The following is a 26,987-nucleotide window of genomic DNA, read 5'->3' on the forward strand; positions in this document are numbered from 1 at the left end:
AAGTTCCAAATGTTTGAGCAGTGGTGTACGTCAATTGATTTAAATAGAAGAGATTCTGTAGAAGTCTGTACCTCACGAGTCGATACTCGGAATAGACGAGTTAGCCAATGAAAACGAAACACCGTCAAAATGCATTCAGATCCATCCTCCCATAATCTGACCAGTGGCTTTCGACTTCCCTCGCAGTTTCGTGGTAGCGACGGGTACATTGTCTTCCTGGGCCGCAGGATTCGCAGCTGCGCCACCACCTTCATTCTTCTTCTTCTCTTCTTCCTCCTTCTTCTTCTTGGCCTCCTCTTCCTTCTTCTTCTTCGCCTCCTCTTCCTTCTTCTTCTTCTCCTCCTCCTCCTTCTTCTTTTTCTCTTCGTCGTCACCCTCTTTCTTCCCTTCGCCCTCTTTCTTCTTATCGTCTTCCTTCTTCTTATCCTCCTCCTTCTTCTTATCGTCCTCCTTCTTCTTATCATCCTCCTTCTTAGGCTGACTCGCCGCTGCCGGTTTCTTCGCAGCGGCCTTGCCCTCTGGCGATTTATTCGCAGCATCCTCCCGTGGGTCTTCGGGGATCGGAGACGGAGCTCTTATTTCCGATTTACCGTCTGCTGATGGCATCTTGTCCTTGTCCAAACTACTCGCGCTGAGAGACTTCAGAACGCTCTTCCTCAACACTGGAACAGCGCGAGGAGTATCGGCTGGCCCAACGCGGATGCTGACTCTCGAGCTACCTGTCCCTTCGCCGCCATCTCCTTTCTTCTCGTCAGCAGCTGCTGGAACCAGACGTTTCATTAACTTCTTCATTGTTCAAACGATCAATTTTAGCATAAAAGAAGGCGCGTGTGTAGCGTTTTCCAGAGATAGTCATTCAACGTCCAGAGAATCTAGAAGACGAACGACAAATAGAAACAAGATCGCTTACCTCCTTGCTCGTCGGGAAACTTGACCCTGCTCATCATGAACTTCGCGTAGGCGATTCTAGTGGTTGGCGACACCTCGGACAAGTTCGGATTGTAATCGATCAGACGATTAGGATCCAACGAAGATAGATCGGAGTTCGCCGAATCGAGATGTCTGCGAATACTTCGACGCGTCTGTTTCATTGTAGCCTCGGTGGTACTGCCGATCGGATCTCTAGCAATTGTGTTCTTCCGGACGACAGCGTTCCAGTCCTTCTTCTTGCTGCCGCTGCTCTTGCGGCCGATCGCTTTAGCTATTTGGCTGAACACGTCCTTCGGTTCGTTCTCGTTTGCTATCACAGCGTTCACTATACCCTCGACTATGCCTATCTGGAAGTCCTTCTGCAGACGTCGCTCCATCACTCGGCCCTTCTTGCCGGACACTGAAAATGATTTTTACTCGTTTACTCAAGGTCACTCTTTCATCCTACAATTAACCCTTTGCGGACGTATGCCGTCATTGAAGCTGAACATTATTATTCGTTTAGCTCTTCGGCTCGGCATTTTGTTTAACAGGCAAAATAAGTTTATTAGACCCATTGGAAAAATTAGAAAACGTTCCCGTCCGCAAAGAATTAACGCGTTCCCTGTCAACGTGACAGAACGTTAAAAGAGTATTAAATTAATTTTATATATTTTGTTATTTAAAATTCTAACGTATAGCATGCTATTTGGAGAACTTAGCTTGCCTGTGACAATTTATATTTTCATATTTTATACGAGTTGCAATTAATAGAACAACTCGAAGACCAAATGTTGGTAGCAGACGTGGCACAACTATTGTTGAAACTATAACGGTTAATGCTTGGAGATGACTAACCAATTGATACCGCGATTTTTAATGTGTTTTTATTGTTTTTATATATATATTTTTGGTATTTTTATTTGGATCCAAAGAATAAAATAATAGTGATTGCAAAACTTACGGGCTGCATCCTGCTTGTCAACATTCGGTGTTCTCATTCCATTCTGCCGCAGGATGTCAATCAATTCGTATCTCAGTGTGGAGATGTCCTGTCGGATTTCCATGACGTCGTCCTCAGTGATACCAAATTCGTCACGTTTCCTTTGTTCCGCGGTCACGTATCGCCGGATGAGCAGCCTCATCACTGTTTCATGTCTCGCCAACGCCTTCTCCCTTGACTTTTTCTGTCATTTATCAAGGGAAATGCCTTCTTTGATTTCGATGATTAATTCTCTAGGTAATGGAATTTATCGTTACATTCTTACTAGACTCTGCATCAATTTAGAGAAACTTTTCTTTCTTATCAACGTGCTCCTAAACTAAAAATTCAATTATTTTCATACAAAATAAAAATTGTCTGCATTAATTTCGAGACACATTTATATCGTTTCTTGATGAATGTATTTTTGAATTTTCCGTTTTTTTCTCCAATTCTTCATTCGTTTTTTGTTATATATTTAAATTGTTTAAATATTTTTATCGTTTTGAATTTGACCTATTTTTGTCATAAAATTAATCTGTACGAAACTGTATTCAATCTGTTATTAAATTATTTTTGTTGACGGTTTTTACACGCCATAAGTTCCACAGTCTAGTATGGCGGTTATGATTATTCTGACTCGTTTTTATTGCAAAGAATAACAACGAAGAATCATTGCTTGGTTACTAGAGTAAGTGACGCAATTACTGTGGGATTACCAATTACTGTATTAATTATACTTGTTTTTAAAGCATACAGTATATTAAAAAAGAGATGTATGACATCTAACTGATTTTATGCTTTAAAAATAAGTATAATTAATATAGGCACAGTAATCGGTACCCCCACAGTAACTGTGTCTCTTACCTTATATTTAAATGATCAACGAGTTGTACGTACGATCAAAGATTTCGTCTGTCGACCGGATTTTCCACAAGAAAGGAGTTTGTTAAACGATTTCGCCGTCGGTACCATATTAAAAGGAGGTGGCACAGTATCCCCATCCTCAAAGTAGCTCATCCAAAGGTGGCTCCTGGCAAACTTCCATTCTGTATCGGCTCGTTCCTAAAAATCCGATAAGACATACGATTATTATATCTATTATGCAAATTGGGAACAATTGGACAGCTTATCTGTGCAGATAACAATTTATTTTTGTTGCTTTATTTTAGAAGAACAACATCTTTGTTGATAACGTTTTTAGCATGCCAATCTCGAATGTGAAAACGTGTATCATGTATCCAATTTTTTATCATTTTTGTAAATAAACAGAAGACACTGGCTTACTCTGCCGAACCGATTACAGTATCAATTAATTTTAGCAACTGTCCGAAAAAAATCGACGAGACAAACGGCTGGTAATTCCACATGATCCATACTTATCTCGGTCAATTGATTGGGCGACTCATGCCAGACGAAACCTCGACTAATCGGTTATTGTGATCAACGTCAGAGTCGCGTATCTACCGATCATCCAATCTATCTAGCATCCCATCTAATTTAGATCAATTGAATTTACTACGACACAATGAAAAATGTTCTCGCGTACCGAGATGATCTGATAAGAATTCGACATCATAGCGATCAGCATGTTCAACAAGACGATTACGTTGATCACCGAGTAGGAACCGAACATCAACAACGCCCAGAATCTTGTGAAGCTCTTGATCCCCGTTAGATCGAACGACATCAGATCTACCATGCCGAAACTGGCCCAGAAAAGCGATTGCGACGTCTCGAACAAGCTGAAATCATCGAAGGATTAAATCTACCTATCTTCATGATGAAAATCTCTTCTTAACCCTCGGACTCCTACGAGTTCTAGGCCTCAACTCAATAATTACAATTTCGTAAAGCTAACAAAATAAAATCGTAGAAGAACATTCAAAATTTGTGTACATAATGGTTTTACTGAGAGACATACTTAGCGAATCGTCTCCAAATCGAGCAAGCCTTCTCTTGGTTATCGAAATCGGGCAGATCCGGAAAGTCCTTAATGTTATAGCACTTCATTTTCTCCAAGTCAGCATAGTACCACATCAGTTGGTTCATTCCTGAAGAGAATCCACTTTTCAAACTTTTCCACTTTTACTTTGAACGCGACCGGTTCCGTTCCGAACACGTTTACAGTGTGTTTACATCGGTCAACAAAAACTGGGACATGTTTTCCTTCCCGGGAAGTAGGTGTAAAAGCCGCCTAAACGGTCGCGAACAGGTGTGCGGGCATGACCGATGAATACTTGATGATCGAATAAATAAGCAAAGATGCTCACCGCAGCCGAAGGCGAACAACACCAGCGTGTAGATGAAGAAGAACTTGATAATGTCTATTATCATCCTCCCGAGGGAAATTTGTAGTGGCCCAAGGTGAGGGTTCACGCTGAATATATGGACGAGCTTCAAAAAGCTGAGAACAATGTGTTTAGTTTATTTATTCATTGCATCGCATTTACGCGAGAACGTTTTTCTCTCGCAGACTGACGCTCGTGAAAGTATGATAATCCCTTCCGAGCTATCGTTTAATAATAAGTGTGCAGAGTGTTTTTTTAATATGCTGGGTCTACATCGTGCGTGGGCAAGGAACGTAAAAAGAATTGGAACGGTTCGTATAAACGTCCTGTTCGACTATGTCCCTGAGTTGTAGTCGTCTCTTCGCATTTATAGCGGCAGTAAATACAGAAAAGCGTTTTTAATAAATAACACGGGTTATGTGTCCCGCGTTACATTCAAAACGTACGTACAAACATGACCAAATCATTTTTGGGAAATGCGGTGATAAATCGTAGATTTCATTTTGTTCTATATATTTTCGAACTTCCTAGAGATTAACGTTGATCTTCTTATTAGATCTAATATAAATGACTGACGATTTTAACTTGTTAGAGGATCTACTAGAAAATTAGAGTTTAGATGAAACGTTCGTTATCTGGGTCGAAACGGACCCAAATTCCGTCAACCGGAGGTTAAAAAATGAAAACGAGTTGTCCCACGTCAGCCATTTTTAATTATCAGCGCTTACGAGTTCGTAGTAAAAGTTGCAAGTATTTTTCCCTCAATTTTTAATCTGGATTTTACAGTAACTTTGGACGTTTTATTTTATAACTATAGTAAGGATCATCACCTGAAGATCATTCCAGCAGCGAAAGCTCCTTCGGAAAGCAACATGGGATCGAAAGCGTGCCATTGATCTCTGGGGTACCAAGGATCTACACCACTCCAGTATTCCCTCTATCAAAGGCAATCAATTGTTTCATTGTCTAGACAACCAAATTTGGTTAAATCTTACTGCGACGAAGACGACGATGGCAACGTACTTGCACTATAATAAAAGCCGTGAGCCTCAGCATGACCCATATCACGTAAAACACGTTCTGAATGAAGTCCACGATGTTCCAAAGATCCGAGACATACTCCAGTATCCCGTCCGACCATAACGATCTCATTTCTCCCAAGACTAAACCTAGAATTCCCAATCTTGTTAGTTACACATTTTTTCAAACAATCTAGGGCCAGCAGGTTGTCGCACACAATATGGTCAATTCTTCGAGTGCACAAATGAAAGCGAAGAAGGGAAGTGCGTCGACCTTTTGCATGCAACGACTTGCTGTAGGTCCAGTATTTAAGATTTAGAAAAAGATGTGAAAAGGTTGCTTTCACGTTGTTCGTTGGATCGAAAAGAAAAATATTTTCAAGGGGACTGTTTGTAGAGGTTTTTAAAAACGTTCGAAATATAAAAAAATGTTTGTTGCAGCAGATATTTTTCGAGCCTTATTTTCAAAGTTTTTTTTTAAGAAAGTTTGGAATATAGACAAATCGAAAAAGATCGGTTGTTGTTACGTTGTTCGTTGCAGCAGAAAGAAGAATATTTTTGGAGCCTTATTTTTAAAGTTTTTTAAGTGAGTTTGGACAGTTTGTTGCAAAAAGAAGAATATGTTTAAGGTGTCTGTTTATAAAAATTTGTAGAGAGTTTGGAATACAGAGAAATATGAAAAGATGGGTTACTTTCATGTTGTTTTCTGGATTAAACAGAAGAATAATTCTTTGGGCGAGGGAGGGGCATTCTTGAAATATTAAAAATCTGAACTTGTGAAGAAATTGGCTAGTGCTGAAGTGAGGGTTTGAAGTGCAGAAAATAAACTAGAAACAATCGATTGTTTGTTCTTGTTGAAGTAGTTTAGTCGGAGCTGTTTACTGATTACGTAGAGGATGACTCCGCTCTCGACGAAACCGGGGATGCAACCACGTTCCCGCCTCTTCCATCCGGCCAGGATCTCGCGCATCCACGCGTTCCCAAACAATTCGATTACCAGGTACTCGATGCGTTGCGATGCCATTCCGAGCAGCACTATCGGACAAATTTTAATCCGTTCGTGTCTCGTCGCATGTTATAACGTGATTACTTAACGGTTAATCGCGTTATCGGGTACAATTACAGGAGAAATCCTGCGAACAGCTGTATGTTAAAGGTTTATCCACTTGCGTGCCTCCATTATCTTTGTGAATTTTTTCACGAGAAAAATACAGCCCCCAGAAAAAATTTCAATTCGACAGATCGATCACCTTCCAACATCGTACCGAAGAAAATATTATCACAAAATTTCTCACACAATTTTTCAAAAATATATAATTCCAAAGAAGCTCAACCCACTTTTTAATTGAATCGAAGAGTGCATCTATGGAGGCCAAACTGTGAAGTATTAACCCTTTGCACTCGAAGCTATTTTAACTTCAAAACGAAACATTTCATCAGACCTAGAATATTTCTCTTTAATACATTTTTTTTTTCATGTTATACATACGAAAATGGTGCAATTTACACGTACAATAATAAAGTCTTTAGTAATTTATTAAATACAAACAAATTTAATAATGTAAAAAATATTTTGAATAATGATACAGCAATTTTTCGTGGCGCCTTATAGTCGCCATTCGAGTGCTAAGGGTTAACACGTTAAGTGTCTAAAATCAATTCCAGAGAATCTCACAAAATCAGTGTAATTTAATTAATGAAACCGAAACTAGAAATTTAAAATGTGTTATAGGGGTTGCTGTCTGAACCCTTTTGAATTCTAAAGATCCTAATAAAATTCGGTTTATCTGGATATGTCACAATAAAAATGAATTTCTAAACCTAGTCAAAAATCACTGTCAGTCATATTGGACTGACGTGTCAGTTAACGCGTTAATAGCGTTTTCAAAGATTTCAGCATTGGCTTTTGTTCGAATTGAATAATAATTTCTTTTGGAGTTATGTTAAAGATTGAATATTTATTAGTTGTTCGTTCGCAAAGGATTTCCTTGCGATTCAACTTGGAAATTACTCACTGAGGAAAAAGGCGTAGGAAGACGAGTGGCAGATGAACTTAACGAACGGCTTCTTCATGAACTGTCCCATCGGCGAGGTTGGCGAGACCATGTAGATCGAGCTGTACACCGGAAACATGGCTCCGAGCTTCCCGACCTCGATGAACTGTCCGATCATGCTTTTCCGTCTGAATCCCGGCAAACCGTCGTACCAAATCGCGGCTAGCAATTGTTGCACGTTCGGATGGGCCACGAACTAGTGTAGAAATGATTCAAAGCAAATTGAAAGTCTAACAAAGAGTCCACAATATCAAACATACTAGTAAATCCTTCCTCCTTCTAACGGTTCCTCTAATCAATTCCAGATGTCAACGTTAAAATAAAAACAAATCTCAGTAGACTTAGCGAACGTTTTGGAAGATTCTTCACCTGTTTCTGCTTATATTTGATCGCAAGCTTGAGTCGGTCCAGCGTCTGTCGTTCTCCAGGCTCCCAGTTCTCTCCGTGAGGATTATAATTCAGCATGATCTCCAGTTCCAAGGACGTGCGCGCGTGATCCAACAGTGACGTGGCGAACGTCTGCGTCTGCTCTCTCATCTCCTGTATACAAGTTCTCTGGTCAATCGAACTGACATTTACAGCGTCAAGTTTCCAGGAGTGTTTCTAATCTTTCGAGATTGGTTGCCAAATCGTTTGGACCGAGACAATATTTATGAAAAAAAAATTGCAGTGGGTAATCGAATAACAGATTCGTGCGAATTACGTTGTACTCGAAACGGAACTCCTGTTCCATTTTACTGAGTCGTCGAAGCTCCCAGGAAAGCTCGAACGCCGTTAAAAGAGGATCCCTCGAGGATAGAGCGATCAAGGATGGCGATGTGAGTGCACGATACGCGTTTATGCGAGCTTGAGAGTGTCGCAGGGAGTCCTGCTCGCTGGATGTCACGCACTCGTCGCAGCCGCATCTGAGAAAATATTTCATTCTCATCAACAAAATCACGCGGACAATAAAATACCCACTCTAAATTGTCTATAAAATTCAGTGACACTTATAATTGGGGGGCTCTGAAGCCTAACATTGCGAATTCCCGAGCGCGAATGACCGGTTTAGGATTTTTAATTTCGCAATTATTGAAATTGTAATTATTCGAGTAACTACATTGGAATAAAAATCGCACAAAATCTAAATGAATTCGTTCGTGTTATTTTCATAAGATGATGCTAGACAATTGTTATTGCTCGGTCGGTAGTGCTAAATCTTTGGAAATTTTGGAGAATTGTCAAAAAATACTACTACAGTGTAAGGGAGCGAATTACTGTGGGGGTACAGTGCCTATATTAATTATACTTATTTTTAAAGCATAATAAAGAATTATGTTCTCACTGTCACTAGTTCTTTAGGTTCTAATAGAACTTCCCGCGCGCGCGTCGCGCTTGGGCACGTTTTGATATGAGCACGTTCCAGTTTTTGAATAACATAATTAGCACCTTTAATTGAATAACCGGGTTAGAAGCTTCGGACCGAGTATTGACACGAAGCCGGACAACTCGGAATAACCGATCGACTTCGATTTATGATTCGAGGCTTAACGCCATTTTAGACAACCGTTCCGGCACGGTTCGATAAAACGTGCCGCTTAATGTCACGGTGACTATTTCTGGGTCAATGACAACGAAAAATGATTCAGCTCGATCAGATCCGCGTATAATCCCACCTGTCTATTCTCAATTTAAATCGAATTATCCTTACGAGACTGTGCCTCTCATGAGAAATCGCGTTGTTTAAAAATGTTATCAATTAGACAGTGAAGCATTTTTTCGTGTCTTAAATTAAAAACTGTAAACAGAGTCCGTGTTGTATTTTTTTTTAAATCCAATTTTACTGGAAATTAGTTAACACGTTCGCTTAATATTTTATGAAGCAGGAACGTTGCATTTATTGAAGTATTTTAGCATTAAAGCTGAGCAACGAAAAATTGCTGGTAGGGAAATTGTTAATAGCATTTTACTGAAGGTTTTGAGGAAGTATTTTTTGATTTGCAATACCTTGCGTCGTGGGGGGTGGGAAGGGTAGCACCACGGTCGAGTAAAATCTTCAAAATTTCGTAGTTGTTCTTGTGTGCGGCCAAAATCAGCGGTGTTATGTCGGGGGTGAAGTTAGAGGACGATCTGTCCACAGCTTCCCAGCTCTGCAACAACGGCAAAGGAAAATTGGGCGAAGTCAAATTAATTCATTTTACAAAATAAAAACTGAAATGTTAAGATTTATGGTGTTACTTTCTAAATCCTTTTACAGTTCGCAGTAACAAATTTAACGCACTCCACATGTCTCTATAGAAATTTAATTTTTGTCACCCAAATATGGGCGACATGGCAGTCAAAATGTTAATTCACCTGTGTTCCAAATAAGTCTACTCAAACTACCCATTCATTAGACTGTGGATCCTATGCGTTTATTGCAAAGGTACAGAAGTGAATTTAAAAGCATCGGTACACTATCATCAATTTATTAAAATGATCAAGGGAAGAGGCAAAATTTTATTCAGTTCCACTGCCTTGTAAATGACGCAGAAAATGTTTACTTTTCATAAAGATCATAATCATCCCCGATCATCCCTTGTCCAAGAGTTAAAAGAAAATCAGCTTGAATGATATTAGCACTGGATTGTTCAACGAGCATGTCGCCCCATTAAAGGCGATACTCTAATTGCATGGGTACGGTGAACCTGTTGAACTCACGTATGGGGTTCCCGCTGCGTGTGTTTTCTCCTCCCATTCCAGCAGGATCTCCACGGCTTCCACGTACTCCTCCTTTATGGCGTGTAAGAGTGCATCCTGAAGGAAGGCCGAGGAATTATGTTCGGTGTGTGCCGCGCTTTTAAACTCGCGGTCCCAGCGGTCGACATTTTATCGAGTATCCACGTTCTACACTAGCATTTTCGCTGTATTTCCAGTTGGTAAAATATACATGAAAACGATCCTTTTGTTTATCGTTTGCATCGGGAGAGCAAAGAATATAATTTGCCGGGCGAGCGCGACACGCCAAGGTCTCCGCAAAATGGCCGCTGGGGTAATGGTACTGCTATCTACTTTCGGAAAACTATCGACGAACTCTGCATAATATCTAGAGTTTGGAAATTTGATACTTCAACAACAGTTACTTAATAGTTTCTGAAAATTTATAAACTCACAATCCCTATTAGTTCTCGATACATTTCTATAACAGTTCCCTAAAATTTATAAATTTACAATTCCTGTAACAGTCCTCCAAAATTTATAAATTCACAATTCCTATAACAATTCTCTAAAATTCATAAAATTTATAAATTCACAAATCCTGTAATACTTCCTCGAAATTTACAAATTTCTAGATTTCTTCAATTCTTGTAGCAGTTTTCTAAAATTTATAGATTCACAATTCCTGTAACAGTTCCCCAAAAATGTATAAATTCGCAATACCCGTAATAGCTCTCCAAATTTTATAAATTCGCAGACCTAAACGCACGAAGAACATCCACAATTCACAAGTACTGTTACCTTCACTTGAATCCCGAGTTCTAGAAGCAGTTTGATGAGCTCGATGTTCTCGTTCTCGATCGCGGCGATCAAGGCTGATCTATTCAGAGGATCCACGCAGTCGATGTTAAGTATTTCGGGGTGGTCCTTGTTCTCATCCAATAATCTGTTCAACAATTTCATGCAACCACCTTCTAAAACGTCTGATCGAATTAATATTTCAGAATCTTTACGATAAAAGTAAATAAATTTCGGATTATCCATGTTATGGTTGTAACTTGTCCGTGAACGCGTTCACCGTAGTGTCCAGTAGTTCTGCAAGGGTCGAATGGGAGAAGAAGCTGCAGGACGGGATCTAGGATCAAGGAGGAGGAGTTCTGGTGCTGCGCTGGACGAAAAAGAATTCCGTAGCCCTCGTAAACAAATTCCTTCCGGAAAAATTTCAAAGTTGTAATTTATCAAATAAACGCGTTCACCGTAGGGTCCAGTAGTTCTGCAAGGGTCGAATGGGAGAAGAAGCTGCAGGACGGGATCTAGGATCAAGGAGGAGGAGTTCTGGTGCTGCGCTGGACGAAAAAGGATTCCGTAGCCCTCGTAAACAAATTCCTTCCGGAAAAATTTCAAAGTTGTAATTTATCAAATAAACGCGTTCACCGTAGGGTCCAGTAGTTCTGCAAGGGTCGAGTGGGAGAAGAAGCTGCAGGACGGGATCTAGGATCAAGGAGGAGGAGTTCTGGTGCTGCGCTGGACGAAAAAGAATTCCGTAGCCCTCGTAAACAAATTCCTTTCGGAAAAATTTCAAAGTTGTAATTTATCAAATAAACGCGTTCACCGTAGGGTCCAGTAGTTCTGCAAGGGTCGAATGGGAGAAGAAGCTGCAGGACGGGATCTAGGATCAAGGAGGAGGAGTTCTGGTGCTGCGCTGGACGAAAAAGAATTCCGTAGCCCTCGTAAACAAATTCCTTTCGGAAAAATTTCAAAGTTGTAATTTATCAAATAAACGCGTTCGCTGCAGTGTTCAGTGGTTCTGCAAGGGTCGAGTGGGAGAAGAAGCTGCGGGACGGGATCTAGGATCAAGGAGGAGGAGTTCGAGCTCCGGGCCGCGCGGGGAAAGGACTCCGCGGACTTCGTGGATCCGCGAGATCTCCGTTAGCGATGTATCATCCGGGCTGTCTGGTCGGATTACCTTTTGACAGTGGCACAATCACCTCGTTCCGCGCTGAGCAGGAAGTGCTTCTCAACTGGGCCAAGACTGTAGTCCTGGGGCGGCGTTAACGACTGCTCCGACGCCGCTCTCGCCTCGTTCGCGAGCAGATTTTGCTGCGACTCGGACGGATTCATGCTCTCTTTCGGCGGTACTCTATCGGCGGGACGAAGACAATGCTAGGCGCTGGCTTGGTTCATCGATCCCGGATACACCTACGCACAAAACAGAGCGATCCTTAGCGATCGTTAGGGACTGCAGAACGCGTGGGACGCCCCTAATCGTCTGCCATTATGTCGGTCGCCATTTTTACAAGTCGCGAGAGCCCCCGAATATGAATGCATCTGTTTTTAAACCTTTGCTACAGGAACGTGGGACTGTGTGACCCAGAACCATTGTTTCCTGAATCGACGATACCATTGTTTACGTTTTACCGCCGAGAAATTGCAACAATTAATCGAATCACAACAGTCTGTTCCAGATGCGACTCGCCGAGGCCACCGTTTTTATTAAATGTTGGAAAACAAGATTTAAATTATTGGACCGATTCTCGTTATCCTTTAGTTGATTTATTTGTATTTGCTAAACGACGATTTCTTTGATCGATTAAATACACCGAATAAAAATGGTGTATTGTATATTATAAAATAGTACTCTGCAGGATTTCTTACATTCTTCTTTTCTTTAAATTGTTCTTGCACAAATACAATTTTTAAGTTTTAACAGATCATCCTATTTTCCACTATAAAAATTCGAATGACTATGCAAGACTGTATAAATAAATACTTATCCTATTTCATCACAGTAGGTAAGAGCGTGAGAACATTTTCAACCAAAAAAGAAATAAACACAAAAATGTCTTACAGATCAGGAAAGTGAAGAAATACAGAAGATAAAGAAAAATAGAATTATGTGCACAAAAAAATGCAAACATCATGGTTAAAAAATCAAGATGCCCTTCAGAAGTTTATGTGCAGAAAAAAATGATTGCATATCATTTCGCACATATATCCATTGGAATCGGACATATAAATCGTTGTAACTGTTCGATTTGCGAAGCAAATGCATCCAATGCATTACAAAGCAGGTTTTTCTTGGACAGCAGCGCATTGACGGAATTTCATAAGGGGCAACATTAATGCAGCAATTAGGTGCACAGTATAGCGTAACTCGGCGGGATTGTTAAAGCGCGTTCGGACCGAACAGCCTGAAAACGGATTATCCTGGTTATCGCGGTGTTATTTTTAAGGGATCGCTAGTTCCCAAGTTGCTCGATAACGAACATATTGCATTTTGGGGGAAGATACCGGCGGATTACACGTTGTACCGCACGATTTAAATCGGCCCGAGATTTACCGGATTTCCTTTGTAACGATCCCGAGATAATCTCATGAGCGCGGACACGTCACGGCCTATCGATTGTGTCGTATATCGGCCGCGCAACGAAATCCATAATTCGATAGCGAGACCGACTGCTTAATTGGAACACCGCGATTAACACAGATCTACCGAGCATTATACCGACTCTTTTTCCAGGTTTAAGGAGTACACGGGTTTCCGCGCCTCCGATTAAATGGAGCGAATGCTCGCGCACCGAACAGACGAGTAGTATAAGTCGACTGCGATCCGGCGAGATCGTAAAACCACACGAACGGCGGTCGTTCTATCCTGATCGCCAGAAATGTTAAGCAATCGACCCGGAGATCAGACAGAACATAATCAAAACATATTATTTCTTCGTTAATACTTTTACCTTGAAAAATAAAAATCTATTCTATTCGTTATTGTGTTCTAATTAACCCAGCGGTGGGCATAAGCTCGAGCGACCGTCAATATGTACAATTCTATTCCGATATAAGGCGACGCTTTTTATTTCGAAATAAGAAAATCGATATTCCCTCTTCTTCTTCTGTTTCTAAATATTTTTAAACTGTCTACCGCGTTAAATTGCAGATTTCGTACGTTAAATGCATAATAAATCCGCAGTCTAGCGTTTGGTATGGAGATTCAAAGACAACAGATTCCAATTTGTCCGGTTTCGGGTCGTCCTGAACGATTTTAAAGGGAGAGCTTTTTCTCTGGTCGCTGTGCACTGTATCCGATATCGATCGGTTTTCAACAGGGGAAACATTACCCTCAAAATTCGTTCAGTGGGTGTTCGAACAAGCCGTTCGAGATTTACGTTTCCCGTTACACCGGCGCGGCAGCTGCAAAACAATTTCACTCGGTTCGGTAACTCGCCCGGAAACCGCGTTTTCCAAAGCGTCAACGCGTCGCGGTCACCTACTGTGACGTACTTTCCAAACTCCAGATCACGGTTTTCACAGATGAAAATTCAACACACTAATTTACGGAAAATCAGCGAACTTAATTAAACAGTATCGAAATTCGAATCACGACTTCACCCGCCGACGAGCAACAAAATGACTTGCATTGCTGCAAGCTTGTAAACGTAAACATTCTTCTTTTATTCTTTTTAGCGGTGGAAAAGTTTTTATGCTCCTTTTGCTACATTTTTTTTTACACAACACTTGTCATTTTCACTTGTCATGATCTCTTTTCCGTCCGTCTAAGCAGACGATAAAATAAAAATGTTCTACCTGATTGCAACAAACTGGGATGCAATAATTTTCTTTATGAACACTAGCTTTCTAATATTTCTAATGTACAATTACTGAGATTGTAAAGATGCATTCATGAGGAATTATTCAACAAATTTATTTCTTTGGGTATATATTACAATAAGAACGGCTAAAAATTTGATGCCACATATTCTTGTTATTTTTGTAAAGTAATTCAAAAGAGTCGAGTTGAGAATATTACTAATATTATTAATTTTTCCAATGAATGGATAAAATCCAGAGTCTAATTATAGTTTCTTGTCTTGTAGTATAATATATGTAGTAGTAGTATACTTGAATTTTGTTTATAGTTGGATGATAGTTTTTAAAGGCAACAAAATTTCAAAGAATAGGAGAGGTGAACGTTATTCCGCTGTTTAGAATGAAATTGTTGAGTGCGATCGACATAGGATTTTTTAGGGATTTATGATATCGCGAATTTTTAAGTTACATCTCAACCATGACACTACCGCCGCTCGTGACACGTGGAGAGTGTTAAATAATAAATGACCTCAAGTCCATCGAGCTCCAAATCCGCACCCTCACATAGTGCTTCCGTTTGTCCTCAATTATTCCAGCAGTATCTTCGCAATCTCTACATCGCACTAGCTTCCCCTCAGTCGCAAAACCAATTAACAAACAAATTAAACGAAAAAATAAAATTTCTAATAAAAAAACTCCAATCAAAATTTCTACCAACAGAACACAGCATAACCAAAAATCAATTATAAATTAATTGCCAAAGATAGCCACAGAACTACATTCCAAATTACATTACCCGCGTGTGACCGACATGTTAAAAACAAATAAAGGGTTTAACATTTCGCACAGAAATGCACTAGTACTAGACCTAGTACACATCCACTTTTTATTCCAGCAAGCTTTTACACAGTATTCTATACAATATACAGTATTCTCCAAAAAATATTAACAAATAATTACGGTCAGGGTATTTCTTGCACAACACAATTTTCAACGACGTTCAGAATCGAGGTTTCATTGAAACGGACGCAATGGTGGTTGTTTAATGATCAGATGGTGCAATAAATGGAAGGGAGTTTCTATAGGAGGCTATAGTACCTTGGCAGTAGCTGTCGGTCAATGGGGGTCCATGGCAGCGGTGCACAGGTCGCAGAGATGATGGCGAACGTCGTCAGGCTGGAGCTAGGCCGCGCGAACGATACCGAATAAAGGGAAAGCCGTGCGTTCGCCAGCTCTACATAGTTCAGGGAAACCTTAGTACGTCGGTCAGCCGGGGCATGGATTAGGCACAAACACGTGGGTCGTACCGGAACGTACTGGGCTAGGTCCCATACCGCATCACATTGCGCATCCACGTGCACAACGCCGAGGAAGATCAACCAAATCGTAAACAGGATCGAATCTAACCGGACAGCTTCAAACATTCATTAGACAGCTTCCTCCGATTAGATAATCGATTTGTAAGACTCGAATTTGCACAAACATCCGCGTTAACGCTCGCACGGCCGCCGTCGGCGGGTCTTTTTAGACCCCGACATCACAGTTCCGAGGAAAACAACAGTATAAATTGTGCATTCGTAGAAAACCATGTATTTTATAACTATTTTTTATGCAAACATTTAAATATTTGTGAAATGAAAAGTTCACACAAAATATATACGGTATATACTACGGAATAAATTCATTAACCCTTTGCACTCGACGCTATTTTGACTCCAAAACGAAACATTTCTTCCGACCTGGAATATTTCCCTTCTATATATTTTTTTTTCATGTTATACATACGAAAACGGTGGCATTTACTCGTACAATACTGAAATGTTTAGTGATTCATCAACTACAAACAAATTTAGTAATTTAAAAAATACTTTGAATAATGATATAGCAATTTTTAGTGACGCCTTACAGTCGTCATTCGAGTGCTAAGGGTGAAATGACCATTTTTACGTAAATAATAGTATAGAAGTGTCCGGGTCCAAAATGACCCGTCGTCATTTTACCTGGCGAAACAGTAACATTTTAATCGATGCTAGTGTTAATCGTAATTCGAAACGAACAGATTCGAAAGAAGATTTTCCAGAAATTCATTCTTACCTTGCCAAGACAGAGATAAAAATAATTTTCCTACAGTAGCTCGTAGTCTAGTCGTTTAAAAAACTCCTAAAAATCGCACGTGTCTCCAGCATTTTGTCGAGATGATCCTCTCGACGTGTCGTGAACGCGGAGAAAGTAAAAGGGGGCCTAATACGGGCGAAGGTTCATTCTTCTTCGTTTATCTGCCATGGGTGTAAACACGTAGAGCTTGTAACCCGATTTTTTGTTCGTCCCGCGGCCACCTATTTGGGGCAGCATTTAGGGGTTGCTTTGTACGTGCTTGGACCGCCGGATAGTTTCGGAGAGGATTGAGAGAAATGGCGCGGTTATGGTTAGGGGCCGAGATGAAGACGTAACTGGGTGCCTCGTTTCTTTTAATTTTCGATAGCCGCGGAGAGCTGGCCGGTGTACGGGCCATCTGGAGCAACAACGACGGCGCATAGCTGGATCAGGATCTTTTATTTCTGCTGTATCTTTTATATTCCTAGCTAGGGAGGATCCTTTTAAACGCTTCGTGTCCGTACAGGCGAAATGATCCTTTGACGACACTCGAAAGTTCATTTTTATGGTAATTTATCGAATGAACAGGGAGCCGATTAAAATGTATGAGAGCCGAGAAGACGAAGAGATGGTAATTGTTGTGATAAAAATTGCGTTTCCGGGTCGTTACGTTAGCTGCTTCAATTTTCTGCGACAAACGAAAGCCAAGAACATGTTTCAGTAAGAAAAAAGAAATTTTTTAATAGTATGTAACAAATAAACTGGACTAGATCGAGGGCTGGAAGAAAGCAGCTAAATTTAATTTTTGTGCCAATAAGAGTTTCGCTAAATTTAATTTTTCTTTTTTGATAAGTTGGATCGGTGCCGACAGAACAATTAAACAAAGAAATGATTGCGGGGGAATGGAACAATGCCGCAAGAAAAATGCTCGTTATCGCGCACGCGAGATTATACCTACGCTTCTGAAGGGATCCAAGTGGTCGACGGGAAATAAATAGCGATTTATCTTCGACGCGAGCTGAAAGGGGTTGGGTGAAACGCACAGAGAGAAGAACCACGTTTCCAGCCACTTTTTTTCCTTTAATGTATACGCGTGTATTAAATTTACATTCACTTTTAAGAACGACGTTTAAGGTTACAGACAATGCGCATTACCGTAATTCTAACTCCTATCGTAATTGGAGGGTGTCGGGAAGGAAAATGGCTGAGTCCATTCCGCCTGACCTGAGCGTGACGTTTTTGTACATTGTGCAAACTAAAAAACCAATTTCGACCTCCTTTAATTCTGTTTGGTGTAGAAGTTCCAATTGCAATAAAGTACCATTTTCACACAGAAGTCTTCGTTGGTGCCTCAACAAATTGAAACCTTATTTCTTTTGACTAATTCAATTTTGCAAACTCTGCAATTTTTAATTCTATTTGGTGTAGACAGTCCAATTGCAATAAAGTACCATTTTGACAAAGAACAGTCTCAGAAATGTGCGAACCGAAAAACAATGGCGACCTTGTAAGACCCCCAAAAAATTGGAACCTTATTTCTTTCGACTATTTCGGTGTCGCAAACTTTGCAACTTTAGCTTTAGCCCATTCAGATGATTCAATTATGATAAAGTAGCATTTTCACACAGTATTGGAAATTATGGAGACAGTTATCGAGACAAATGTTTATATTCGTGTGTTCAGATATTAGTTAGCGTCGAGATACAATAGCGTTGAGTGTCGGATTGTAATAAACACTTCAACAACGAAATTGACATCGATTGGCAAACAGACTCAGCCGCGATTCTCCGTGGATCCACCAATTGCAGAATGGAACAACGACAAACGTGCCGTTGCGACAATGACGACACATTTTCCCGGAGAGACAGTGAGAACGATCCCCAAAAAACGGTTCACAGCGAGCCGCGAGAGATCGTCATCAGCATCGAAGCCGTTTAATGATTAAATCTTTATATGTACATTGAATACGCGGTGGAGCAGGTGGATGCACATTAAGGTACCCAGACGAAATACCTTCGAGCAACGTTATTCGTCGGCAATGCTGCTCGATCACGTTCCTCGAATATAAATCGATTTAACATCATTCCACTTGCGTCGAATCTCTCAGGAATTATTCGATCGATTTGTTCCGAATAATTAACAATCTACGTTCCACGGCCGTTTAAACAAATGTGCGCTTCGCATACGGTTTAAAAATATTGAATAAAATAACTAAAATTACGTATTCTGCAGATATATACAATTGACAGATATTACAGTCAATAAATACAGGTTATGAATTAAATACAATTAAAAGTATAAATATTCTCATCACTCGCGTTCAAGATTCTAGGTGCAAGGTGCGACAAACGATTGAAATGTAAGAACCAACTGATAATAATGCAAAACGAAATGCATTGAGCACCGACCTTTCAAAAATCAATACTCGCGTCACATTATCCAGCAGAAAAGAGGCAGAGAGCTCCAGGCCGAAATGAAATTGCAAAGAGCACTACCCCGCGTGCCGGTGCGCAAATGAGGCTGACCTCCGGCAAGCGGATCGCGTTTCTAACACAATAAAAAAAAAAAACGAGAATCGAAGCGTCCGTGGGCGGCGCCTTAGTAGGCGTGATTGAATCAGGCGAAAATGGAGGGACCCCGGATAACTGAATAGAGGATCGCGGCCGATGGAATAACGTTGCCCGTGAGAATTCTGCCGGGAGTGCGACCGAAGCGTCGCGGACGTTCCGCGGATGTTGACAACGGACAAATATCCTCGACGATGTTCGCGACGGATCGTTTCCCGGCGGCCGACGACGACGACGACGGTGTTATTCCCCTTTTTACTCGTGCTTCGAGCCGTCACGCTCCTCCAGGAAGTCCAGGGTGTTTCTGTGCTCGGCGTCCATGTTGCTCAACACGTTGCACAGGCGGAGTAACCTCGCCTCGAACGGGTGCAGGCTGCTCTTCATCTCGTCGTTCAACAACAGGTCCGAGCACATCGCCGTCACGTCGATCTCCACCGGATAGATCTGCGAGCTGCGGCCGAATCTGTCGAACGCAATCGTTCGCGAATTGAGAGGAAACAGACGACTGACTCTGGGCATCGTTTCTACTTGGCTCGTCCGACCAAAGGAGAGCTTTATCTACTGACTCTAGACTGTCCTCGCATACTCGCGTGCATTCGTGGCCCGTCTTAATCTACTTTTCTGTTCGTAGGTTTTTCCATCTTCAAAAAATCGATTTTTTGCATTTTTACAATCCCAATACCAATTTACAGGCCCAGTCCACTTGTTTGACCAGCGACTGTGCCTTCAGTTATCACTAGGCAGCAGATTTTTATGAAAATAGAAATTTTAATAGAAATAGAAATTCATTTTCTTTCTTAATGTGTTTAACAGGTTGGAAGTAACGTAAAAATATTTTTGAACTCTTTGAATGTTCTCACAGGTTTCAATTTACGTCTACTGATTTTTGTCCTAAACGAATAAAATCTGCTGTCCAGTTATCACTAGCGGATTTCCCGCATTTATGGCAAAAAAGGGTAGGTATAGTTCGAAAGAGTACAAAGATTGAAAGAATTTCAATGTTTTCATCTGTTTAAAGTTATTACAAAGAGAAAATATATTTTTGTTCTGTACCAGTTCTTTGCAGTTTAAATAAACGATTTTTATTTTGCATGAAGATCCGCAGTCTAGCTATCAATCCATCATCAATAGATTTTGAAATTGAGTAGGTGAAATTTAAAACAGCGAGACGGTGGACAGAATTCAGAAATGTCAATATAGTATTTGCAATGAAGATTATTAAAAAAAAAAAAAAAGAACAAATCTGCCATTTAGTTTCTATTTCTCGTAATCGATGGAGACAATTATTATTTTCCCGAATCATCACTTTATTTGTCTGATCAGTCTCCTTCCCAGTCTACTTGTCTGCCCACTGACAGCCTCGACCAATACACGTCTGACCAATCGTTGTCCCTAACTACTCGTACGATTACGAGCCGCGCCGGTTTCACTGGTCCGGTCACAAAAGATTCGCTCACCTGATGAAGTTCAGGTCGTTCCTTCTAAGCTTGTAGTCCTTGTCGCCGTTTGCAGCGGCCTTGAAATCCGAACGGCCGAACCTGATGACGACATCCGGCGACTTCCAACGCGGATATCTGTTTACCGGCGAGTTTCCGTCGCTTTCATCGCCGAGGACGTTCTCGCCGTGGCTGTCGGGATCGCTGCGGCCGAACCTGATGAAAGACGAGCCCTTGTTGCTTCGTCGTTCCTTCGACTCGGAATCGTCCGGGCGACTGTCGACGGCGTGCCTCTTCAGCACGTACTCGAAGTCGCTGGGAACGTCCTTAAAGATCCTCAGATTGCCGTCGGCCTTCAGCGGTGTTAGTATCGAGGAGGACACCAGCAAGCAGTTGCAGAGGAACGGCAGCACGTACAGCGACGGCAGCATGGTCTGTTAACAATCGAACGGTATTGTTCTTTGAAACTATTTCTCATTGTTCTCTACTGTCAAGCTTCGTTCTGTAATTCAAGTTGTTCAGGTCTCAGCAAAATATAAATAATTTAGAAATGGTTTCACCCTCCGTATGCTATGCCAGAGTAATTCGAGACCGTCGATATGTACAATTTCCTTCCGGTATAAGACGATGTTATTTATTTCGAAATAAGGAAATCACTATATCCCCTCTTCTCCTTTTTCATTCGAAATGCGACGTAAGCCGGTCGATTGTATCGAAAGAAAACTGTAGTGAAATATCGGCGTGGGTCAGAAACGACCCCGGCATTTGCCTAGAACTCGCAGGAGTCCGAGAGTTAAGAAATTATGGTTTTCAGTCAATTATGAAAGCTTGAAACGTTTAATGTGCTGTAACAACGAAGAATAATTCCGTTCGCAACGTCACGGAAGAATAAGTGAATAAATAAACACTCAAAGATGAAAGAAAGTGGGAGGATGGGAACGGTACGATTTAGCCTAAGTTCACGTACAGCGAACAGAAAAGAAACGGGGAGACGGTGCGGAAACGGTAAGAAATCTCACTGTTGTTCACGTAACCCGGTGCGCGAGCAGGTAACATCATTATTATGTAAGTTCCAAGAATACAGAGACAACTTTCCATTGAGCCGGGAGTACAATGGGCGGGCAGTTATCAAGATGCGAAGTATCATAATCGAACAATGGCCCCAACAGTAATTTTGAGCGATTCCCTTCGGTCTATTTTTCGCTCGATGTTTATCCGTTCAGAGAGCGAATAAAAAGAGTAAATATCCAACCGTGTTCGAAAGTTATATCGAATTCGGAACGAAGTCTGTTGTGCGCCTCCGGAAAGAGAACAATGCGAACACCTGTTGTACCTGTGAAACGCTGCGATTTACTCCTCGAGGAGAGGAGACTAACGATTTCGCTGCAGTCCTCGAAAAGTCTATTAACTCTGACGCGCTAAGTAAGAGATATAAATAATATCGAACGAGAGACAATGAATATTTCCTTGTTTTCATCTAAACAAAATTTTCATTATCTGAACTGGCGTTTTGCTCGAAGCTAACATTTTTTTCGAAACAGCTAACTTTAATTAAAACGTAATTTAATCAAAACGTCTATTGACGAGTACTCAATATTCCACGTCTGCGATGCACAAGGACATGTCTTAATAAATGCTTCAATAGCGGCAGAAATTTCAATTGTGAACCAACAAGTCTCTCTAAATAGTATAATCTAACAATGTCCTTTCGTAATCTGATAGTACGATCGAATTATTTATTCTTGCGAAAGAAGTCCGAAAGAAGAGGTTCCAGTAGGCGAAATATTAACGATAGAACGATAGTTAGAATCAAGAACGACTGATTTTCACAAACTAGAATATTTCTTTGTCTCCTTTAATATTTACTTTGCAATATCAAAGGACAGGTGAAGGTCAAGGGATTTCGACAGGTGAAGTTCCTGCTAAGAGAAAATTTTGTATTTCGAGGCGAAGTCTAATAAGAAGAAGAACTTGTCTTTGAATTAAATTAATGCAGACGATAGTTAGCTGGTACAATGTTTCACAGAAGAATTTCAATCACTTGAAAAATTGTAAAATGAAAATCCTGAGACCAGTCATGTCAACAGGTAAAGATAATGTCGAGAGAAAGTATTAACTTTCAAAATCTAATAAGGAGGGCTTGCCTTTCGATTAAATTAATCTAAAGAGAGTTAGCTGGTATAATGATGTAAAGGGCGAATGATAAACGACAATGATCGATCGTGCACCCCGTAGAACCGATGACCCACAAGTGTTTCTTCGCAGGAGCCCCAAGGTTAGGCGAGCGGAGGACCTGGGTGTGCAAGATGCTGCGAGATTATCGGTTGCAACGAAGGGACACAGTATGCCCCGCGATAAATAATATCGGTCTGTTATTAGCTGTCTTAACAAGATGTTTAGTAATACCCCGTGTTATACCGAGCAAGATTAATATACGTTGGCTTGCGTTACTTTAATGAACCCAGGGTCACCCTCCTCCATAATGGCGTCGCCTACGAACTTGCCGACCGTAGGTTTCCGTTAAAAACGTACATGTTTATGACCGGCCCTGGCAAAAAAAACACATTAATGGCGAAGAATAGACCGTGAACGGTCGACGAACGACGCGGCCCGTTGTTATTATTTATTTACGTCGAGCACTCTCCTCCCGTCGTGAAACGTGCTGCGGAAAACACTCCGGGCAAACAAACAGACGTCATTCTGAACAGTTCTTTGTGCAAATATTTTTATACGCAAATCTACAAAGACAAGAATCGGGAAACGATTCGAGGGTACGAAATTTTTTCGGGCCTCCCTAAACTTTTTTCCTTGATCAGGTTTCATACATCTAATCTGCGGAACAACTGTTCGAGAATATTTCAGAATATTTTTGCAGATATTGCAAATAATTCGCGTTAACAGTTTTGATCGAAAAGCGTCTTTCGGAGATGGTGCATCGTGAAAATGTGATATGCAATTCACGGAATTAGGGTGAAAAATTGACTTCGCAAATTGCGTTCGAGCGACACCCCGCCCGTTGGCCGTCCTGCGTGGTGCGCGTGGCGTCTTGATGGCAATTTCTTTGGACGAACTTGCAAAAAGAGATCCGTGCGAGGCGGAAAGGTTTTGCCGAGAATGTTAAATGTTTGCCCGGGACGAAACGCGCGGACGGATCGGTCCGCGGAGACTACATGCGAAAACGGAACGCGATTAATTCGATCCGGGATGGGAATACACGGTCACGCGAATTCCAACAAGGGCCAAAAAGAATTACTCGACTGCCGGATGTTTCCGTGTTTATCGAACATATGCGATCGATTCGAACTCTCGGTGAAACCGTCCCTTGAATGCCACAAGTGTCCAGCACTAAAATCGGCAAAACACTAAAAGCGCGAAGGCGCGATTAAATTAATTTATTTCTTTTTAATAGAGAGACCGAAATGGATCATTTTATAAAAGTAGCAAGACCGCGTTTGCTGAGACCTTTTGCAATTCTGGTCGTGCCAAATGAATGAACTTATTTTGTCCCATTTAAGAGAATCATTGGAATAGATCATTTTATAAGAGTTGGCACCGAGAAAATTTAACATGAACTTGACGCTCCTCGTTACTTAAAGAATCGTTCATAGAGATAACAAATCTGCTAATTGTATAAAATATGCTAGACATTAACGCTTTGATATTTAATTTTTCGTTGCCACTGCATCTTGCGAGATGTCTCCTTGTTGTAATCTCACAGTGGTTGAAATGATAATTGTAATGGCGTACGATGCTGCACACGAAAATTTACCGAAATGTTCTCACATACGTACTTTGTTTTATAACGAACAATAAGCAACGCGTTAACTCCTCCTCGGCAAATGTATGCCAGTAACAATCTAAACTAATTGTACTATTTAATCGTCCGTTCATCTACGTCGAAAGGGAAACTATTTTCAGAACAATTTTAACCCCAGGCGAAATTAGTAGTACAAACAATTTGAGAAAATATGAGAAACGCGTTCTACGCGTATGATGGTCATTCTTAGTTATTACATTTTTACAGTGGACGAGAAAATTGAAGGACAATTCTGCGAAAATGGAAATTGTAAAATTGCATAAGCCGATTTATCGTTAAACACCTCTACTGTAAATTAGGGAAAAATGCATAGTAATTAGTCAATTATAGATAAATAGTCCGCGATACTCGCTGAAGCGCCGTCGCGAAAATATCGGGAATTAATTCTTTGATAAGAAGAGCAATTCAGGGTGTCGTTAAAGAATGTTCGCGGTAGCGAAACGCTCGCGTCAAAGCTAAAGGCACTGTTGTGCCAGAACGAGATTAGGAAACATGAAAAACGAAGACTGGAGAATTGGTAAACCAAAAAAGAAAAAAAAGAAAGTAAATAAGCACACACGATGTCTCACGGAACACTCGCCACGCGTATGCTAGAACAAATGCGTGTCCAATCATGAAAACAAACAACACTCGAGAAATCGATATGAGGTGAAAAGAAATTCAATTTACACTAGCCAGAGAAAGATGTGCAAGCGATCGCAAAAAACTGCACGCACAATGTGTATCTTGCGTTCGAGCATTCACCATATTGTAAATGTCGAGGATCGCTGTGTACTCAATGGCGGAAAACAAGGGAAACTTCGAATCGATATAAAACGAAAAGAGATTGACCCTTCGCAATCCATTATCGAATATGTGACTAGCATGTTGCAACGCGGTGCTAGTACATTCTCAGAATGTTTCTCTTATTGTTAGCATAACAGTTGTATACAATTGCATACGTCTAACAATATCGACGATAACTAACATTATCGAATATATTCACGGAGCGCGAAGAAGGGCTAAGGGTGGATAAGAAAAAAGAAGGAAAATGTGCAAAAGTTCACGAAAGAAGAGAAGAAACGTATCTCACGGAGCACTCGCCATCCAAGTGTCGGGGGCAAGTGCAATCATAAAAAGCAGACAGGGCTCTAAGATATCACGAAATAAAAAGACGGAGAACTTAAAAACACAAAACAGTCATTAAGTCCGACTCTATGTTTCTGTCTTCAAATTGCTTTTTATTTCAACATAGAGCGAAGAGGAACGCGCAGTATCTTGCAAAGCAAAACACCATTTACATATCGGAAGTTTAAAGAAAAAAAAAACAAGTCAGTATTAAGTTAAAAAGGATTAAATGTCAAAGGTAGAAAATTAATTAAATTTACATGGAATCTCGCGGAGCGCAAGCGTGAGGGGTGGGTTTCGCCCAATGGCAGGAGAAAAGGAAAGTTTAAAGCAGCGCAAACGAAAAACGAAAATAAATTTGCGATGCAAAAAGACCACTTAGGAATGCAATTGCAGAAGAATGGAAAACCAGCGACAACATTGTGAGCAATCAATAAAGCTATTTATTCTTTTTTGTTTTTCATCGTCGTTCGATTGATATTGAAATTGAGCAGTAACTGGACTGCGGATCTCTAATTTGAAAAAAAAAACTATAAAAATTCACAGAAAACGAAGAGGAAAACGTTCACCGTGCTGTTAGGGGTGCGTGTTCGCCCAGTGATAACAGGAAAGGAGATTTTAAACGAACACAAACTGAAAAAAAATAAATTTGCTAGGCAGAGAAACGACATAAAAATTACAGTTGCACGAGAAACACGTGGTTCAAAACTATCTCTCATCGTTTTCTGTCACAGAAAACATTTTCTGTCTAACATGAGGCGTACGAAAAAATGATGAAAATTCACAAAAATTACAAATGAAGAACAACCACACACAAGCTATCACGAAGCACTCACCATGGTCATAAGTGTCGGGGTTGCATTTTAACCCAACGACACGACAAAAAGAGACTTTAAACCAACGTGTAAATTAAAAAGAGAAAATAAATTTTGCATGGTAGAAAAACAACATAAAAAATTGCAATTGCACAGGAATGTACAGAGACGGACAACGTGGGTCCATCGAGAAACGGAAACACATTGCTCGAATCTATTTTTGATTATTTTCTATCGTCGATCGGTCGACTTTGAATCTGAACGATAACTCGACGATGGATGGTCTTCGAATAGGAAAAATGATAAAAAAACTCACGACAATTAAAAATGAAGAATAACCGCACAAAGCTGTCACGAAGCACTCACCATGGTCGTACGAGTGTCGGGGAAGCGTGCGGACGACTATGTGTTTTCCGGTGTAGCTCTCTCGAATTCTTCTCGCGGCTTTTCCCGGAGACGGAAGGAGAACAGATGAAAAAAAGGAAGGACAAGATATCGCGCGTACGACGTCGCGGCGTCGGCGACGCTTGCGGCCTGTTGCTGGTTGGAAACGAGTGTGTCCGGGGTTAGAGATGACACCCTTTATATAGGGGCATCCTCGCCGCATCCCCGCATCCTCTCTGGCCCGAGAGA

General features: G+C 40.9%; 2 protein-coding genes across 5 annotated transcripts; both read right to left on the reverse strand.

Moving 5' to 3' along the window:
- Trp (transient receptor potential) lies at positions 1 to 15,715 on the reverse strand. 2 transcript variants are annotated; one of them, XM_076786808.1, is made up of 18 exons: positions 15,617 to 15,715; positions 11,898 to 12,130; positions 10,733 to 10,877; positions 9,935 to 10,030; positions 9,242 to 9,384; positions 7,959 to 8,160; positions 7,625 to 7,795; positions 7,217 to 7,451; positions 6,084 to 6,236; positions 5,206 to 5,351; positions 5,013 to 5,119; positions 4,165 to 4,298; positions 3,816 to 3,945; positions 3,441 to 3,636; positions 2,792 to 2,956; positions 1,874 to 2,096; positions 911 to 1,330; positions 1 to 758 (listed from the first exon to the last, which is right to left on the reverse strand). In XM_076786808.1, exons 2-18 carry the CDS (start codon positions 12,050 to 12,052, stop codon positions 136 to 138), a joined length of 3,444 nt encoding a protein of 1,147 aa, XP_076642923.1. In that variant the 5' UTR covers positions 12,053 to 12,130; positions 15,617 to 15,715; the 3' UTR covers positions 1 to 135. The 2 variants fall into 2 exon arrangements, with proteins under 2 accessions (XP_076642923.1, XP_076642921.1); XM_076786806.1 differs by having other exon boundaries at positions 1 to 761.
- Positions 15,716 to 17,682: 1,967 nt separating this feature from the next.
- LOC143353058 (FMRFamide-related peptides) lies at positions 17,683 to 26,894 on the reverse strand. Of its 3 annotated transcripts, none has more exons than XR_013082048.1 (4): positions 26,721 to 26,894; positions 20,637 to 21,049; positions 18,144 to 19,642; positions 17,683 to 17,978 (listed from the first exon to the last, which is right to left on the reverse strand). XR_013082048.1 is itself a non-coding variant. In XM_076786122.1 (3 exons), the coding sequence occupies exons 1-3, from the start codon at positions 26,721 to 26,723 to the stop codon at positions 19,435 to 19,437; spliced, it is 624 nt and encodes a 207-aa protein (XP_076642237.1). In that variant the 5' UTR covers positions 26,724 to 26,894; the 3' UTR covers positions 17,683 to 19,434. The 3 variants fall into 3 exon arrangements, 1 of the variants encoding a protein (XP_076642237.1); XR_013082049.1 differs by having other exon boundaries at positions 17,683 to 17,950; positions 18,080 to 19,642; XM_076786122.1 differs by having other exon boundaries at positions 17,683 to 19,642.
- Between the last annotated feature and the right edge of the window lie 93 nt (positions 26,895 to 26,987).

The sequence above is a fragment of the Halictus rubicundus genome, chromosome 4, assembly GCF_050948215.1.
Source record: "Halictus rubicundus isolate RS-2024b chromosome 4, iyHalRubi1_principal, whole genome shotgun sequence".
Lineage (NCBI taxonomy): Eukaryota > Metazoa > Arthropoda > Insecta > Hymenoptera > Halictidae > Halictus > Halictus rubicundus.

What these genes read in the sequence shown, in the direction of transcription:
- Trp (XM_076786806.1), bottom strand. Translation starts at nt 12,052, where the DNA reads ATGAATCCGTCCGAGTCGCAGCAAAATCTGCTCGCGAACGAGGCGAGA. An exon ending in AGTTCCGTTTCGAGTACAAC is followed by an intron (nt 7,796 to 7,958) that starts GTAATTCGCACG and finishes ACTTGTATACAG; the next exon opens with GAGATGAGAGAGCAGACGCA. An exon ending in ATTCTTATCAGATCATCTCG is followed by an intron (nt 2,957 to 3,440) that starts GTACGCGAGAAC and finishes TCGGATTTTTAG; the next exon opens with GAACGAGCCGATACAGAATG.
- LOC143353058 (XM_076786122.1), bottom strand. An exon ending in AACGACCTGAACTTCATCAG is followed by an intron (nt 19,643 to 20,636) that starts GTGAGCGAATCT and finishes TGCGTTCGACAG; the next exon opens with ATTCGGCCGCAGCTCGCAGA.